The 18409-nt window shown below is 44.3% G+C and overlaps 1 protein-coding gene across 1 annotated transcript in view; it reads left to right on the forward strand.

The window, feature by feature from the left end:
• Positions 1–18409, forward strand: part of RFX6 (regulatory factor X6) — a 52449-nt gene that overhangs the window by 13599 nt on the left and 20441 nt on the right. Inside the window, exons 5-11 of the mRNA XM_056856217.1 lie at positions 3169–3246; positions 6317–6344; positions 6737–6844; positions 10913–10990; positions 11085–11198; positions 15426–15475; positions 17826–17985. Of these exons, the coding sequence (XP_056712195.1) occupies positions 3169–3246; positions 6317–6344; positions 6737–6844; positions 10913–10990; positions 11085–11198; positions 15426–15475; positions 17826–17985 (616 nt within the window). The remainder of the gene's footprint in view (positions 1–3168; positions 3247–6316; positions 6345–6736; positions 6845–10912; positions 10991–11084; positions 11199–15425; positions 15476–17825; positions 17986–18409) is intronic.

Genomic DNA, 18409 nt, shown 5'->3' on the forward strand with positions numbered 1-18409 from the left:
GTGACTTTGGGCCAACCACACACTCTTAGCTTAACTTACCTTACAGGGTTGCTGTAAGGATAAAATGGAGGGGAGAAGAACAATGTAAACTGCTATGGGTCCCCACTGGGAGGAAAGGTGGGTATAAATGAAGAAACAAATGAATAACGCTTTGAGCAGAATGGATATGAAAAAGGTGTGAGGGTGTAAAGGAAAGATATGCATGAATCAAAACGGCCTGCAACCAACCACACAGTTCCAAAGTCTTCAGGGCTCTTTAGGTTTTCTTAAGAGGTGGCACCACCACCACCACTTCTCTCACCCTGCTGCAGCTCACTGAGAGCCCCCTCTTTCCATTTTGTACCTCAGAAACAGCATGGGAGAAAAAAGAGGATTGGCAATAAGAGTAGGGTTGCCAGGTCCCTCTTTGCCACCAGCAGGAGGTTTTTGGGGCAGAGCCTGAGAAGGGTTTGGGGAGGGGAGGCACTTCAATGTCATAGAGTTCAATTGCCAAAGCGGCCATTTTCTCCAGGGGAACTGATCTCTATTAGCTGGAGATCAGTTGTAATAGTAGGAGATCTCCAGCTACCACCTGGAGGTTAGCAGAAATTGACATAAGCTGTGCAAGCAGAACCAGTTCTCATAGACATTTAAACATGTGTAGCCCAGTTAACCTTGAAGGATCTTTGGGTGGTGGAGGACAATGCATAAGCTTGAAGCTTACTTCTGTACAGGAGCCAAAATGAGAACTGGTCCTTACTTCTAGTTATAAGCATTTATAGAGATGTAAAACGTATGGAAATGTTGAAGCCACAGGGAAAAAAGTTCCCCCCAGTTTCTTTTTCCCGCAGGAAAAAAACCACAGAAATGTTGAAGGAGATTGAAATATATGCAATACTTATTGTCCTATCAAACCTAAATTAACTTTATTGTTTTAACATAGTGTTGCCAACCTCCAGGTAGTTTGTACAAATCACTCACTCTACTGTAAATAGTATTAATATGAATAAGACAGTAGTAGGCAGAAATAAACGAATAAGATAACAGACAATGGATAGCAAGCAGCAAAACAGCCAAGGCTGTAACTATATTACAATGAAAATAAATATACAAACAAGGCTAAGCAACCGAGGTTACAAAGCAAGGGAAAAGAACCAGCTAAAAAGCTGATAAAGGGTGCAACAAAGTTCATATAAGACATGGAGTCATTTCTTAGTCAATTTCAATGTATCTTCAGGCAACGGAGATGCAGATGGTAACGCGGCTCCGGATGTATTCCAGCGTTTTCGCTACAAAAGTAGCTTCATCAGCCAAAAGGCTTAATAGTACTATTCCTAGGATAAATGTGGAGCTCCCTGATGGGCTGCTATCTTGATGAGTCATGCGTCATGCCGGACCTTATAAAGTTCTACAGGGGCTGCAAGACAGAGCTATTCTGCCAGACCGATGGCTCTATTCTCTATAAATGCTGGTCTTCCTAATCTCCACTGCTGTCCCCCTCCCTCTACTATCTTATGGGGTCTTATCCATTTGCTTGCCCGGCTATAACCACATGTTACACTTTTGGGGCACCACCGGATAGTTTTGTCCTTTGTTTATTGTAGTTACAGGGCTGTTTTCATTGCTGTTTTAAAATGTATTGTTCTATATTATTGTATATTATACTATTATGTGAGCCACTCTGTGCCCAGCCTAGGCTGGGGAGGGTGGGGTAGGAATTTAATAAAATAATAATCAATAAGAAGAAGAAGGGGAGAAAGATTTGGGAAAGTGTCCCCACCCGTTGTTGACCACAAGGCTTTTATAAGCTCTCAGGGGATTGAGCCAGCTGATTTTCATCCACCTCCTGCCCTTAACTGAGACCCTGGGGCCTTGTCTGGGAGAGGAGGAGCCTGTTGTGCCTCCTTTGTCATCTGCCTGGAGGCTGGCCAGTTAATTATTAGATAAAAAGACAAGGGTGGGACTCACAAGGAATCCTTGTGGGAATTTGGAATCCACCCCACACATTAAAATCTTCCCCTCCAGGATTCTCCAAGCTCTCAGAGGCTTTAGAAGGCTGGTTTCTTCTCTGCCTTCAACTGACTCAGGTCCAACGTTGACCACATGACTACCAGGGGGACTCACTAGGTTGCTAACCTCCAGGTGGCACCTGGAGATCTCCCACTATTACAAAACAAGAAAACAAGAAATACAATTGATCCCCAGATTACCTGAAGAATATGGCTGCTTTGGAGGGTAGACTCTATGACATTATACCCTGCTGAGGTCCCTCCCCACTCCAAACCCCGCCTTTCCCAGACTCACCCCCCCAAAATCTCTAGGTATTTCTCCACCCAGAGCTGGCAACCCTAGGACTCACAGTCTCTCTGCCTCTGTTAATTCCCTCTGGGAATTCCATTCTGAAGCACAGTTGGGGTCCTATTTGAATCAGGACTGTGACACAGTGGAGAAGTAGCTTCATGTAGGGTTGCCAGCTCTGGGTTGGAAAATACCTGGGGATTTAGGAGGTAGAACCTGGAGAGGGCAGGGTTTGGGGAGGGACGTTATTGGTAAGGCCATAGAGTCCACCCTCCAAAGCAACTATTTTCTCCAGGGTAACTGAGCTCTGTTTCTTGGAGATCAATTGTAATTATGGGAGATCTCCAGGCCCCACCTTGACGGTAGCAACGCTAGGCTTCAGCCTTCCCTACACACACCATTTTCCTGACATGAACTGATTGGGGGCACTGTTTGTACACATGAGTTTCCCCAGTGAGCCAAGTAGGGCACCGCTGCGATAATTGCAGACCAGGAAGATGGCACAGAGGGGAAGATGAAAGCTCCTTCACCACGTGTACCACAGTTGCAATCGAACTGAGCTCTGTATGCATGGTAATTGAGAAGAACATGCAGGTCACAAGTGATTGTTACGGGCTGGAGACCCTGGACCAAACCTATGTACTCCATAATATGTGAAAGACAGTTAGAATTGAGCAGCACTTTAGAGACCAGCCTCTGCAAATAATATGTGGTGAGACTTTCTGTGCCCTGGAGATAGTAGAATACCATCCAGTTTGGCCTTTGCTGGCTGTCTTGTGAGAGTGGATTACTGAAAATGACTATGTAATAATTGCATTAATGCTATTTGCCTTCAGTTTGCTGTGTCCTTTGTAACCATCTGTAAATATAATTTGTTTCCCACATTTACAGATATCACTATTATGGCATTGGCATTAAAGAAAGCAGCGCGTACTATCACTCTGTATATTCTGGGAAAGGTTTGACAAGGTATGATACAATAACTTTCAAATAATAGCTGTAACACTGCTGGTAATTATCAATCCTCAGTCTTACTCTGCATCTACACCGTGATGATTCTTTGTTAGGGTTGTGAAAAATAAAATCAGTAAATTTCTGGTTCAGGTTTATTGGGCCTGATTTTTTTTCAGTAAACCTGGAATAAGCCAAAGACCCATACCAGTAAAGGGGTATTTCAACTTTATTTCTGGGTTTACCCCCACCCACCCAAATTGGGTCCATTATAGTCTATGGGGATTTTTCCGAAGCTCCTGTGGGAGCATTTTTGGAAGAAGAGTTCCCAAATTTTCAGGGTAGCTTCAAGGGCTTCAATACCTATTCTGCTTTTTTGGGACTCGCCTATTCGGCTTCAGGCAGATTCCCATATTTTGTATTTGTTCTACCCAAAACTCGAATATTGCCAAAACATCTAATTTCGGGTTTATTTTCGATTCAGATATATTGATATGCACTACTTTATTCTTTGTGTAGTTTTAATGGCTGTTGAAACGTTTCTGCATTTGCAGTGGCAACAGCTCAACTGTACAATTGGTTGAGCAATTAATTCCTTTCCCATTCCAGCCATCTTGCCCCTTCCCCTCCTCATTCCTTTCTAGGAACAATTGCCTGCAGATTTTCTTTTACATCTGTGCAATGAAAAGAGTTAAAGCTAAACTTACTTAAAAATGAAAGTTGGGAATTCAGAGAAAATAGTAGATTGTGTCACCAGATCATTACAATATCATCGCAATTCAGTGTAAGAGCATATACTGTTGTTGTTGTTTTTAAAGCTCATAAAAAATCCTACATTGCTATGGTGGAAAAACATCAGCCAAGAGGGGCTAATGGAAGAAAAATGGTTCTGATGTGGGTGGGACCTTTTGGCACCTTATTTACACCCCATTCCTGAGAATTGGGCCAAAGGTTTTGTGGAGGCGGTGTGACCTTGCCGCCAGCGTAAGTGCATGTAAACGCGTGTTTACATGCACTTACGCTGGCGGCGAGGCCGGTCCTGCCGGCGGCAGAGCTTTTGGCCCCGTTGAAAACAAAAAAAGCTGCAAAATGGCTTTTTTTGTTTCCCCAGCCTGCGTGAATCGGCTTAGGAGGAGGCGCTGCTGCGCCTCTTCCCTGCCGACTCCGCACACCGTCAGCTCAAGAATGGGCTGTTATTTCCTACAAGAATTGTGCTGAGAGGTGCTGAGCCCCACCAACATTCCCCTGTGCCATGCAGCAGCTAAGGTTCAGTTGAATGCTCCCTGGCATCAGGGAAGCACCCTCCCCATGCCCTCCTGGATATACAACTGATAAGCAGCTGCCTAAGATGAACTCTCTTCATCAACAGAACAGAGGCCTAAAGCTGTTCGCCAAGTTTTCCTGCCTACCTCGTTTTTAAAAATATATTAGTTATTTTAAAACTAAAAAAAAGCAATCAAGCACAATTTACTATTTATTTATTTATTTTCATATAAACAACCTAATTTGGGTATGAGCTTCTGCCTGCAAGTGGCCTGCCGATATCTACTGCATTGGTTCTTGTAGGTTATCCGTGTAACCGTGGTCTTGGTATTTTCTTTCCTGACGTTTCGCCAGCAGCTGTGGCCAGCATCTTCAGAGGAGTAACACTGAAGGACAGTGTCTCTCTCTTCAGTGTTACTCCTCTGAAGATGCCTGCCACAGCTGCTGGCGAAACATCAGGAAAGAAAACACCAAGACCACGGTTACACAGCCCGGATAACCTACAAGAACCAATGAACTCTGACCGTGAAAGCCTTCGACAATATCTACTGCATTGTTTCCAAAAAAAGATCATAGCAAAACAGGGGAAATCTTGAAAGTGGAAAATTAGAGGATGATGCCAAATGGGTGCAAAAGAAAAACCTGTTCTAGTTTGTAAGCCAAGGAGGAGCAAAATGTCTATGTAGAAGCAGCCTTAGTTATGGCTAATTCACACGTGTATGAATGTCACTTATTTACTTAGCATGCAATGATGAGCAGCTGAAAATGCAAACTGATTCCAATTGAAAAGCATTGAGCCTGAAGGATTGTGAGATAATAGGAAGCTTCTACCTGTGCCAACAGCTACATGTGACCAGGGTCAGTCTAAATTATTTGGAGGCCCTGAGCATACATCCAGGATAAAGTCCCATAATCACTGACACCCATTGGGCCCCCCAAACAAGGCCAAGCAAGGGGCAGCCCTCACCCTGTGCACAGCAGGTGGGAGCTGTTGCTGAAAACTGGCTGCCCCAGTCCTTGATTGTGCGTGGCTGTCACTGTGAGTGGACAGCCTGGGCCCCAGACGGGACAGGTGCAAGTGGCAGTGGCGGGAGACTGCTCCTTTTTCTTTTCCTCCTTCCCTTGGGGAGAGGGTCTATGGGTGGTCAGGCCCCTCTCAGCTGCCCCTGTTGCTGATTGGTTAAGACCACCCCTGTATGCGACTGGCAGGGAGATGGAACATTTGGTTATTCCAGGTGGCTTCTTTTTACTTAATTCTGAAAATAATCCCAGAGTGTGGATCAAAAAATCCACCAAGTGGGGTCATGTACAGATGGGGGGCCCTTCTGTGTGAAGGACCCTTACATTTGCACAAACCTTCTGATTTTCATGAAATCAGAGGTCTTTACAAGCCATTTACCAAATGATTACTGCTTGAAAGTTTACCATTGTATGTGTAACTACAATGGAAGCAGAGCTTGCCAGCCTTTTGTCATACCCTTCATTTGTAACCATTCAGTAATCCAGACAAATAGTAAAAAGTTTGTCCCTATATTGCCAAATGGTACCAATGATGACTGGTTCCCCATGCAGTTGCATACTCATCACATAAAAGTTACCATCAGCAACCATGTGATAAACAGTTATCAGTATCCACTTAGGGGGTGCTGAAATTGTGCTGATTCTAAATATATCCTTCAACAGGATTAAGAAAAGGAACAAAATTATCTAGACTTGTTGTTCATATAGCAATATAGCTACAGTACAGAATGAGTAACAATAGTACATTGAAAAAAAGTATCTACTATTCTTTCCTAAGCTAAAAGTGAAACCTTGCTTTTCAAAGGTTTTCTGGAAGCAAGCTAAAGAATGAGGTGAGTACTGTGCGCTCTGTTATGTGAGGCGTGGATGCATTTGTAATTATGGAATTCCTATTTAGTCCATGAAAGACATCCCAATGTCTTTGATGCAGCAGAACTGCATGTATACAGCCTGATCCTGTGCAATCCTAGCCAGTTTTTAATACACCCTTTGAAGAATGGAAAAACCAAATGTTGTTCTGAAGAGCTTTTTCTTTTTTTAGATGCTGTCTAGAAATGTTAATGGACTAATTCTTTTTTAACATTATGATTTGCTATTTTTGCCATGGTTACTGATTTTAACCAAATACTGTCCTCATTAAGTGTAGGCAAATTAGTATGGTCCTCATCAAGGTTGTTTAAATTGTGACTGATCTACGTTTGTAAAGCTATTTCACACATTACAGGGTGGATTTACTCGGAAATATTCCCTTAGCTCCAAAACTGGGACTCTCCTTCCAGAATTCCCAAGTGCTCAACACCTTGTGCTGGAAGGGTGCATTTCTAAAGACAAGGTAAAATGGGAAATGTTTGCATTTTATATTGACTTCTAGATTTTTAAAAATTCTATCTCTTCCCTCGAAGGCTTCACAGAAGTGACATGAAACAGGTAGAAATGTCTATAGCTGAACAGACCTGATTGATTTATAGAGGAAGCAAGCCTCTCCTATCGCCTATTCACTGGCTCTCCAGTGGAGAGGTTGTTGAATTATTGACTCATTAACTTGCCTAATATTTTACAAACCAATGGTATTTAACCTGAGAAAGACAAAACAAAGAAAGAGTTAAGAGTCCTATCCATGCTAAATACCAATGGATTAATTTAGCACTGATAAGATTGGGGCAAATCTCAAAGTGTTTCTCCCCCCCCCCCCCTTTGCCAATGGACAGAAGATTATCCTGCTGTCTACTGATTATTTTAAAATTATGTTCCTCTAACTGTGGTGTTTACATGTCACTAGATAGCATTGTTTTTGATTAGCAGAATGGGTTTATATTTAGATCTATGTGGCTAATTACTGGAGACGTTTTCGTAAGTTTTAATTCTTAATTTTGTCATTGTTATGGCAAGGGTAACCTAAAATAACTCAAGGGCTTTTATACTGCTGTGGTGTAAAAAAAGAAAATAATAGTCATGTGTAAAAGAGAAATGTGCTTCATTTTTCTAAGTTTTTTTTAAATGTAAAAAATGGGGAATACTATAAAGATGCTCCCTCTTTCCCTCCAGTTTTGATAATTTTTGTTCCAATGGTGGTAGTGGTGGTAGAAAGTGCTGTCAAGTCTTAGCTGATTTATGGTGACCCCAGAAGGTTTTCAAGGCAAGAGATGTTCAGAGGTGGCTTGCCATTGCCTGCCTCTCCATGTTCCAACTGTAGCTGCATGAAATTGAGGGATTTGAGTTCATGCCCAGCATGATCCAGCAGGAGCTGTATTTTGATAAAAAGGCAAAATCTTATTTTCTAGAAAGAACTATTTAATATTGGGTTTTTAAAAGAAATATTTAATATATATATATATTATAAAATGTTAGCACACCTGTTCTGAACTGGGCTTTCCATCCTCTACTTTTTGTCAAAATAGCATAAATAACGTAGCATAAATAATTGGCAACAATGGCCTAAAATTTGCAAGCTGGAGTGTTCAAGGCTGCCCCTGTGCCCCAGCATCCAAGTGATCCAGGAGGCTGCTTGTGGTTCCAAATTGGCAGGGGACACAGACAAGGGTAGGGGTGACTCATGCAGCTTCTACCTGGGTTCAAAAGAGGTGGAACCTGGTGTAGAGTTGCTCAATTCCTAGAGATTAAGGGCTGGAGCCAGATGGTGGGGTTTGGGGAGGAGATGGACCTCAACGGGGTATAATCTCATAGATTCCACTCTCCAAAGCAGCCATTTTCTCCAGGGAAACTGATCTCTGTAGTCTGGAGATCAGTTGTAATTCCAGACCCCATCTGGAATTTGGCAATCCTACGTGGTGGAGGCAGCACAGGTGGAGGGCATTGGAGTGGCAAAATGTGCTAAACTGGCCTTGGGAGCGTTGAAGGAGCTATATTATAATTTCATGGGATGAAAGAGAATCTACATTCTTATCTCAAGAAATAATAAGCAACAAACTATTTGTTTGCTTTTTGACAACTTGATCATCCATAGGATGTTGCAAAACCTTTGTTTTCTGTAAAACCCTGAAACATAGAACTGCATACACATCATAGTGGTAAACAATCAATGCACATAGAAGCAAGAGCAGGAACATGCCTGTCTGCACCTGCTAACCCTTGCTTTCCTCCTATACATATTCAGCATAAATTATGAAAGAACCCATGCTTGTAAAATATACAAGAATATGTATCAAATATTAAGCCCTTGATCAATAATGATTCAACTGTAGTTATGTTTTGTGTGTGTGTTTGTTTTGTTTGTTGGTGGCTGGTGTTGTTGTACTGATGTTATTTTGTGGGTTTTGGGGGGGATTGTGTGTGTGTGTGTGTGTGTATATATATATATATATATAAAACAAAATACAATATTTTAAGAACCCATGCATGTTCACACTACACATGAATGAGCTCTATACGCACAGGAGTCATAGAATCATAGAGTTGGAAGGGACCACCAGGGTCATCTAGTCCAACCCCCTGCACAATGCAGGAAATTAACAACTACCTCCCCCCACATCCCCAGTGACCCCAACCCTCCCCCCGCCATGCAGGATCCCACAATCAAAGCACTCCTGACAGATGGCCATCTAGCCAATGAGAGTATTTGCTGGCTTGTGGTTAGGGCCATAAATGATTAACACTGCCCAGGTAGCATGAAGTCTACTCTTATACATACATATTTAATTGTCCAACATTCAGTTGCAATTTGTTATTAATATTAATTATATCTATGCAGGAAACAGTCCTTTAATGAGATGTTTTCTATCAATAATTGCAGTAGCAACTGCTGTATAATATGTACATTTAACTTTCAATATCAATCACAAAAAATATGCCCCCCAGATAGGGTTGCCAACCACCAGGTACTAGTTGGAGATCTCCTGCTATTACAACTGATCTCCAGCCACTTTGGCAATTGGACTCCATGGCATTGAAGTCCCTCCTCTCCCCAAACCCTGCCCTCCTCAGGCTCTGCCTCAAAAACCTTCTGCCAGTGGCGAAGAGGGACCTGACAACCCTACTCCCAGAGGGCCTTACGCTCATTTACAGATAGCCTACTGGTGATCCCTGGCCTAAAGTCCATCTGGCTGTCCTCAGTGAGGGCTAAAGCCTTCTCAGCTGTGGCCCCTACCTGGTGGAACTGTTTGTCTAAGGAGACTTACTCCTTGAAAGATCTGGCCCAATTCCTAAGGGTCTGAAAGACAGATGTTCCACCAGGCCCATGGTTGAGGACAGCGATGGTTATACAGGGTTACACAGGGACCGAAATTGTAATTGCAGGCCTGAACCTCTGGATCTCCCTCCTGTTACTCTCTACCTAATGTGGGGAGGACATCTATGAGTCTTGGCACCATTGTTTTTAAGGCTTGTTTTGATTCATTTATTGGTTTTATTGGGATCCTAAATTTTATTGTTCTATGTATTTATAAATTAATTGCTGAACAGTGTATATTTTATGATGTGAACCACCCTGAACCCTGCTTTGGCAGAAGGAGGGCAGAATATAAACATGAGAGATAAACAAACAAATAAATATGCATTTTGGAAATCAGATACAAGCCAATAATCAGCATTTGATTTTCTCCTATGTGTATTTCTGCAATCTGCCTGGGCAGTTAACAGCTGACAGGTCCTTTCAGATAACCAACTCTACAGAAAATGGGGGTCTTGGGGCACATTAAAAACTCAAAAATGTTGCATAAGTTGGTGAGCACCAGAGCCCACTTCGTCAGATGCCATCCACGATACACTTTTCACTATGTTTAGTTCTACATCAGCCCTGACCTGGATGGCCCAGGCTAGCCTGATCTCGTCAGATCTCAGAAGCTAAGTAGGGTCAGCCCTGGTTAGTATTTGGATGGGAGACCACCAAGGAATACCAGGGCTGCTGTGCAGAGGAAGGCACTGGCAAACCACCTCTGTTAGTCTCTTGCCATGAAAACCCCAAAAGGGGTCGCCATAAGTCAGCTGCGACTTGACGGCACTTTACACACACACACAGTTCTGCATCAATATGTAGAGCAGAGGCTGAAAGACCACAGCCTGTGTAGTGCAATGAACAGATTTGGATTCACATTCCTGCATAGCCTGAATGTGCTGGCTGGCCTTGGGCAAGTTATTCTCTTCCCATCTCCGTCAGTACACAATGGGAATCTTAGAAGCCAAGGGTGGCTGGCAAAGAGATACGGGATTGTAAAGAATAATAATGGTCTGTAGTATATAAATGGTAGACAATAATTTTCAATAGAATGACTGTCCCTTTTGGCAGTGTTACTGAACTCCACGCATAATTCCTTTTGTGTTAGGTTTACAGCCCATCCCTCAACTCTCGTTAAAAATGAACAATTGTACTTCGTAAATATAAGGAAAAGTGAACGGTTTTATTTTTCTGTAAAAAAATTAATAATTTTATTTGTTGCTAAACTAGGTGGACACTCTTATCATGATGTATAAAACCCACTGCCAGTGTGTCCTTGACAATGCCATTAATGGAAACTTTGAAGAGGTGAGGCATCTTGAAACACACATCCATTCGTTTGCCTGTATAAGAGCATGGCTGCCCAGGTGTTCAGAGGTGTGCTCTGCTTGCTTTCCCCTAGATCCAACATTTCCTGCTGCATTTTTGGCAAGGAATGCCTGACCACCTTCTTCCCCTGCTTGAAAATCCTGTGATTGTCGACATCTTCTGTGTTTGTGACTCGATATTGTATAAGGTGTGTTTCATGCTAACTGCACCCTGGATGCTGGAGATCCCTTCAGAGGCCTAGTCCTCTGCTTTTGGTCTGTATCACCTCAGCTGCAGGTGGTAGGGGTTCAGGCTGGGGTAGCCACCACCGGTGGGAGGTTTAGGGGGTGTAGCCACCGGTGGGAGGTTTAGGGGATGGAGCCTGAGGAAAGCAGGGTTTGGGGAGGGGAAGGACTTCAATGCCATAGAGTCCAATTGCCAAAGCAGCCATTTTCTCCAGGTGAACTGATCTAGGGCTGTTGAATTTAAAAAAATTCGGTATAGTTCGGATTCGGCCGAATTCGGCCTGTTTAGATTCGGGATGTGCCGAAGTCCGAACTCCCCCACTTCGAATCCGTTCAATTCGGCGGGAATTCAAAGTTCGGAAAAAAATTCGGCTGAATAGCCATTAAAAACACAATCGCGCCTTTCCGCGGCTCTGGGGGGGCATTTTTGGGGTTAGAGGTCCCAAACTTTCAGCAGAGCTTCAAAGGACGTTTATTGAAAGACTCCCCAAGTTTTGTAAAGATTGGGTCAGGGGGGGCTGAGATATGGGCCCTGAAAGGGGTCCCCCCCACCCTTAATGTGCATCTCTCAGCAGAGCTTGCCGCCCACGCACAAAGCTCCCAGCCCCGACAACAGTTTGCAAAGCAACTCAACCTTGTAAAACAACACCTTTGCAACAGGGAAAAACCAGAAGACACACAACTGAAACCTCCCCCCTCAAACCAGGGAGCGAGAGACTCGAGGGGGAACACACACCCCAGGCAGAACCGACGACAGCCCCCTTTGGCTTCCCCCCCACCCACAGAAACTGCTCCCTCCCCACACACACACAGACTCTGCTTTCCCCCCCACAAACACACACATACACAGGAGAAAAGTTATAGATTAAAGCCCCCAAAGGGGTCTTACTGTGGCTGTCTTCTGTTCCATCAGGAGGGGCTGGGGAGGACTTGTAATCCAAGATGATTCCAATTAGGCACGGGACGTTTTGCTCTGGAGAAGATGCACACAGGATCGGCTCGCTGATCCATTCATCCCAATAGGGAAAAGGGGAAAGGGGAAAGGGGAAAGCCCATATCTCGGGACCCCCTGACCCAATGTTCACAAAACTTGGGGGGTATCTTAACAACACTGGTCTGAAACTCCGCTCAAAGTTTGGGATCTGCACCCCTAAAAATGCGCCCCCTGCAGCCACGGAACGAGAAAAGGGGGGAGGCGATATTTCTGCCCCCACTGAACCCATCTTTACAAAACTTGGGTGGTATCTTCAGAATAACTGTCTGAAGCTATGCTAAAAGTTTGGGGGCTATATCCCCAAAAAAGCGCCCCCTGCAGCCACATAAATGGAAAAGGGGGGAGGGAAAAGGGGGAGAGCCCATATCTCGAGACCCCCTGACCCAATGTTTACAAAAATTGGGGGGTATCTTAAGAAGCTTCATCTGAAGCTCCACTAAAAGTTTGGGGTTTGTACCCCCCAAAAATGCGCCCCCTGCTGTCAGGCTGCTATCTCGGTTTCATTATTGCCTCTGTCTCTGTGCTGTATTGTCTGCCCCCCAAGGTCGCATGCCTAAGCCTAAGCCTGGGAACTCAGCTCCTGGGAAACTGTATTCCTGCGTGTAATCTCCCGCCTTTCCTGCCTTATAATATCTCCCAGCTAGTGAGCCTTTCATAGCTGTCATTTTATTCGTTTGCACTGTATGCCTATTTGATCAGTAAAATCCATCTGTTTGGACTCTATACGACTTTGTGGTGATTTCTGGTTCTGTGGGCCAAGGGCTGACAAAATGACAGCTATGAAAGGCTCACTAGCTGGGAGATATTATAAGGCAGGAAAGGCGGGAGATTACACGCAGGAATACAGTTTCCCAGGAGCTGAGTTCCCAGGCTTAGGCTTAGGCATGCGACCTTGGGGGGCAGACAATACAGCACAGAGACAGAGGCAATAACGAAACCGAGATAGCAGCCTGACACCTGCAGCCATGGAAAGAAAAAGGGGGGGAGCCCATATCTCGGGACCCCCTGACCCAATGTTTACAAAACTTGGGGGGTATCTTAAGAAGCTTCATCTGAAGCTCCACTAAAAGTTTTGTGTTTGTACCCCCAAAAATACGCCCCCTGCAGCCACAGAAAGGAGCAAATGTGCACAAGCACCCCCCACACACACACACGAGGATTTCGCTCTCTCTCTCTCTCCCCCTGGCCGGGCCGCACATCAGCTGATTCCTCCAGTACTCAATCCTGACTGATTGGCCAGAAGAAGACCCAGCTTGCCCACCGATTGGCCGGGGGAGGAGAATGCTGCTTACTGACGGTTATGCTGCTTACTGACGGCCGAATTTGCCGAATTTATTCGCGAACTCCCGAACTCGCTGAATTCGGCCCCCCCGGTTGCCCGCCAGTTTTGAGTTCGGTTCCTCCCGAACTAAAAACCACCGAATCAGGGGAAATTCGGCTGATTTTCAGTTCGGGCCGAACCGAATTGACAGCCCTAAACTGATCTCTATCAGCTGGAGATCAGTTGTAATAGCTGGAGATCTCCAGCTAATACCTGGAGGTTGGCAACCCTAGGTGGGGCTCATGTAATTCAGTGTTCCTCTGTACAAAACAAATGTTCTGCATATAGAAAGCTGGCATGTCAAGGAGAAGGTTAGTCTAGAAAACCCTTTCTCATTTACATGTAATTTTTCACGTGGATGGGATGTAGAGGAGCATTCAGTCTTGTAGGTTTTGCCCTGCAAAACAGCCCAGTACACTGAGTACGTATTTATTTGGTAGACAAAAATGCTGTAAAAAGAAAAATAGAATCTGGTGCTGTGTGGGCACCTTTGATCTTTGTTGTGTCCTTGGGGCCTTAGGAGGTATATGTATTGCTGGATGAGTATTGGGAAGTCAAGAGATCCTGCCTTTGGGGTAAAGTGTCAGATCTTTAATCCATTAAGCTAAGTAGTCATCTAAATCCCTTACATTTTCATGAAGTTGCCTGGCAAACAGATGTAACATGTTCCTGCTGATGTCCTAAGCATTAATTGAGTCAAGTTAGCACTTTAAGATAGTGCCAAGAGAGTGGGTCCCGTATTTAGTTACACAATGCTGGTGCATTCATGTAGCCATTCTGCTAACCCCCCATTCTAGTTCCCAGCCAGGTGCGTTTACCAGTACATCAAGGAAGGATATCCACAGTGAGCAACCATGTCCAACACTGTAAGGCCATCTCTCACCACTTAGCAGCAGGTTGCTCCACTCTCAGCCTTCCTCTCCATCCAGAAAGGGCCTTATTTCAGGGCTAGCTGGGAACACTGAAGAAGAGAATTGGTTTTTATACCCTGCTTTTCTCTACCTTTAAGGAGGCTCAAAGTGGCTTACAATCGCCTTCCCTTCCCCTTCCCACAACAGGCACCTTGTTGAGGTAGGTGGGGCTGAGAGAATTCGGAGAGAATTGTGACTGACCCAAGGTCACCCAGCTGACTTCATGTGGAGGAGTGGCGAATCAAACCTGGTTCTCCAGATTAGAGTCTACTGCTCTTACAGTGCATTCCTGAGAGGAATGCCTGCACCGGTCTTTGGAGGCAATGTGTGCAAGATACGCCACCTAAAAGGGTTGGCGTATCTCGGCAAAAATAAAAAGTGGCGTTCCCAGCCCGAAAGGGCTTTGGAGGCCACCTAAAGGCGGCTCCTCCCCCAGCCTGGTGCCGTAACGCCCTGGGAACACCTCCCAGGATGCCGGCATGGCCTTTGACGGTGTTCGGACGTTGCCGGAAGGCTCCGTTGGTGTCCCGGGGTGGCGCTGCCACGGCAGTGCCCCGCGACCGGCTTTCAGGCCACTAACACCAGCTTTAGTGGCCCGGACGCCGACGCGCGGGGGGGAAGCGGACGGCGTCATGGCAGCTTCCTGGACTCCTAAGGGCTTTTGCCCTTAGAGCTCAGGAATGCACTGTTAACCACCACACCGCACTGGCTGTCCTCTGCTGACTGGCGAGCTGCGAACTGCAGTGGGTGCAGGCAGGAGGGATAAGATGAACATCTCTGGGAATCCACTTTGCATGAGCAGGAGGGGAAGACTCATGTCCCACATTAATATGTTGCTATTTTTAATGAGTCTGGAGACAGTTGGAGATCGGTACCATGAGAAAATTCAACAGGATCAGTTGTATTAGTTGTTTAAAAGGGTTAACATTAGAGATACATCCATTTTCCTGCTGCTTTATTCAAGGTCCTTACAGATATACTTATCCCTGCAACTATGCAAGAAATGCCAGAAAGGTAAGTGATTATTTAATATGATGCTAAAGATGACCATTGGGATAACTGAGAGCTGAAGAAAAATTCTGTCCTTGTCCCTTATTTTTAATTTTAATTCGTGCTGATTTTTCTGACACTTTCAGATGTGCATAATGGCAACTGCACAGCTACTGGCTTGATGGGCAGCAAAATTATGTTGGATTGATATTTATATGTGGGCACTGTATTAGATAGTTAAATATTTATGTAATGGAAGATTTAAATTTGCAAGTATAACTTTCAGTATAGCTGGTTAGTGGATCACAGACAAATGAAAAAAAATTGTTCTCTGAAGCCCTTAATTTTTATTTTTTCATGTTCTGTTTAATTTATCACAATTCGGCAACAGCAATCCAGAAGAGGGATACACTTCAAACATTTCCCTATTGATTTCATTTCAGGATTTCAGGGAAGGCAAGCTTTTGTTATCCTCAATTTTCAGGAGTGCTGTTACTGGTTCAGGATTCTGTTTTGGGTCCATTTTTCAGATTCTAGAATGTCAGGGCCATTATTTTTGCCATTTCCCCATATTTTTACCCCAGAAAAATGGGGAGGGAGGGAGAGAGAAAGAAGAAGCACATATTGGCAAACAGCTATTTGGTGCATATGAACTCTTTAAATTTTAATTTTTCTATTGGAAGACCTAGCCTTTGGACTCCGGAGACCAGATTTACTGCCCATTATTTACAGTGCCCCCCAGCTGTTTGGCTGTGCATGTGCCCTTTAAATGTTAAAAGGTAATTATTTTCTGTGGGGATAGTCCTGGCCTCTAGAGTTTAGAGGCCAGGCCTTTCCATAGAAAATAAGGACTCTTAAAAATTTAAAGGGCACAGCTGTTTGTTCGGGTATGGATATCCCTGAACTGATCCGTAACAGATAATTTGGGATTTATTTTTGGCTTGGTTATATCCAAATGCATACCCCTACAGTCCATATGTGGTGCACAAAAGGGTGCTGTCCTTTGAGTTGTTCCTATTGTTGGATCACCCATGACTGCGTGCTGGATTCCCTTTGTCAGAATGGTACATGCAGCACCAAACAAACTGTTAGTAGTTTTGATAATGCTGATTGCCAGTAAAGGAAGGGGGGTTGGCTGCTTCCCTTGCAATTAGGCAGTAGCAACTATCCAAACGTACTCTGAGTGCAAGATCTTTGGGTCAGAATCTTTGCCTGCATGTTGCTTTTCTATGGCTTTGGTCATCTTTTATGACAGAGAGGTTAATTTCCATTCTCTGTGGCTTAATAGCACCCTACTATGATAGTAATACCACAGTTGAATATTTAATATATTACTGTTGAACAGAATTTCTGCAGCAAGCACCCAGTTAACTACAACCAGAGTGGCTGATCATTGCAACAGTGCCACATCCTAGCAAGGACAGCTGTTTCTAGGCAGGGTGGCTCACAGCAGAAGGGGCCTGCAATTTCAAACATTTTATTTTTCACTTCAGAGAAGTTGTTGTCATACACCTTCATTAAAAAAACCGCTTTCATCTTTCTGTCCATTCCCCACCCCCCCTGACTCTACTGCATGGTGCAGGTTGGAGTTGCTTCCTGGGATTAGTGCTGTTTCTTGCTGGCCAGCCAGGCCGGGGGTTGAGAGTTAGGGTTGCCAGGTCCCTCTTCGCCACCAGCAGGAGATTTTGTGGCCAGAGCCTGAGGAGGGCAGGGTTTAGGGAGGGGAGGGACTTCAATGCCATAGAGTCCAATTGCCAAAGTGGCTATTTTCTCCAGGTGAACTGTTCTCTTATCAGCTAGAGATCAGTTGTAATAGCAGGAGATTTCCAGCTATTACCTGGAGGTTGGCAACCCTATTGACAGTGGCCATGGAGGTGAGGTGGGGTTCTCTTCCTGTTCTATCAGCCCATCAGCTCCTGCAATGGCAGCTGAAGGAAACAAAACTTGGGCATGAGTTTCATTTCTTCTGATTCCTCTCACCCCATCTAAATTGCTTAATCTCTTTAAACCAGACCACCAGAAACCAAAATAGCAAATGCTTGCTTTCCTATTGGTTTTTGTTTACAATAATGAATGGGACTTTTTCATTTTGTGTTTCCATTAGTTCATAAGCTAATGCACATCCCTGCATAAACACCACTGGCTGTGGCATTTGCCACTGGCGGAATCCTTGCTGCCTGTCTTAAGAACTTGTAAAGTACAGTTGATCTTGAATTCTGGTCATATGGCTTTTTAGTTCTACCAAGCAGTGGGGTTGTCTGGCATATTTTCTTTATGAAATGTTTTTGTGTTGCTATGCCAGATGATTCTACCCCATCTCAATTCATGAACAGATTCCAAATAGGTTTCTCTCCCCTCCCCCTTTTAATTGCAGTTTATTGGCAGATATAAGAAATTTTGCTAAAAATTGGGAACACTGGGTCGTTTCATCATTAGAAAATCTACCAGAAGACCTTGCAACAAAAAAATTGCCAATAGCACGAAGATTTGTGTCTTCTCTGAAGCGTCAAACATCCTTCTTGCACTTAGCCCAGGTAGGACAAGAGGCCAGGAAGAAAGAGGCCGTGGCACAGAATGTACAGTGTTGTAAACTAAGGGAAACATCCAGGGAGTTGGTAAAATTGTTCTTCCAGAAGCTGAGACTCCTATGTTATACCCAGGGGTGGTCAGTGATTCTGGGGTCCTGGGGAAAAAATAATGGATGGAGCCCCAGAATCACTGGGTGTGTCAAGTGGGGTGGCTTCAGGGCAACTTTCTTGGAATTATGTTAAAGGCAAATTATGTATCTTTTGTTAAAACATGAGCCAGTTTCTTTTATGAGCTCTGTAAGAAGTCATGGTTGTATCCTTGGTGTACAGACCTGGGGATTTATTCATTTTCATTTTCTTAGACCTATAACTTCTTTGACCACCTCCTTTGGGCGTAATTCACACATCTTGCTTTGGGCAGGAATATAAG

This window comes from Euleptes europaea, chromosome 10, assembly GCF_029931775.1.
Source record: "Euleptes europaea isolate rEulEur1 chromosome 10, rEulEur1.hap1, whole genome shotgun sequence".
NCBI lineage: Eukaryota > Metazoa > Chordata > Lepidosauria > Squamata > Sphaerodactylidae > Euleptes > Euleptes europaea.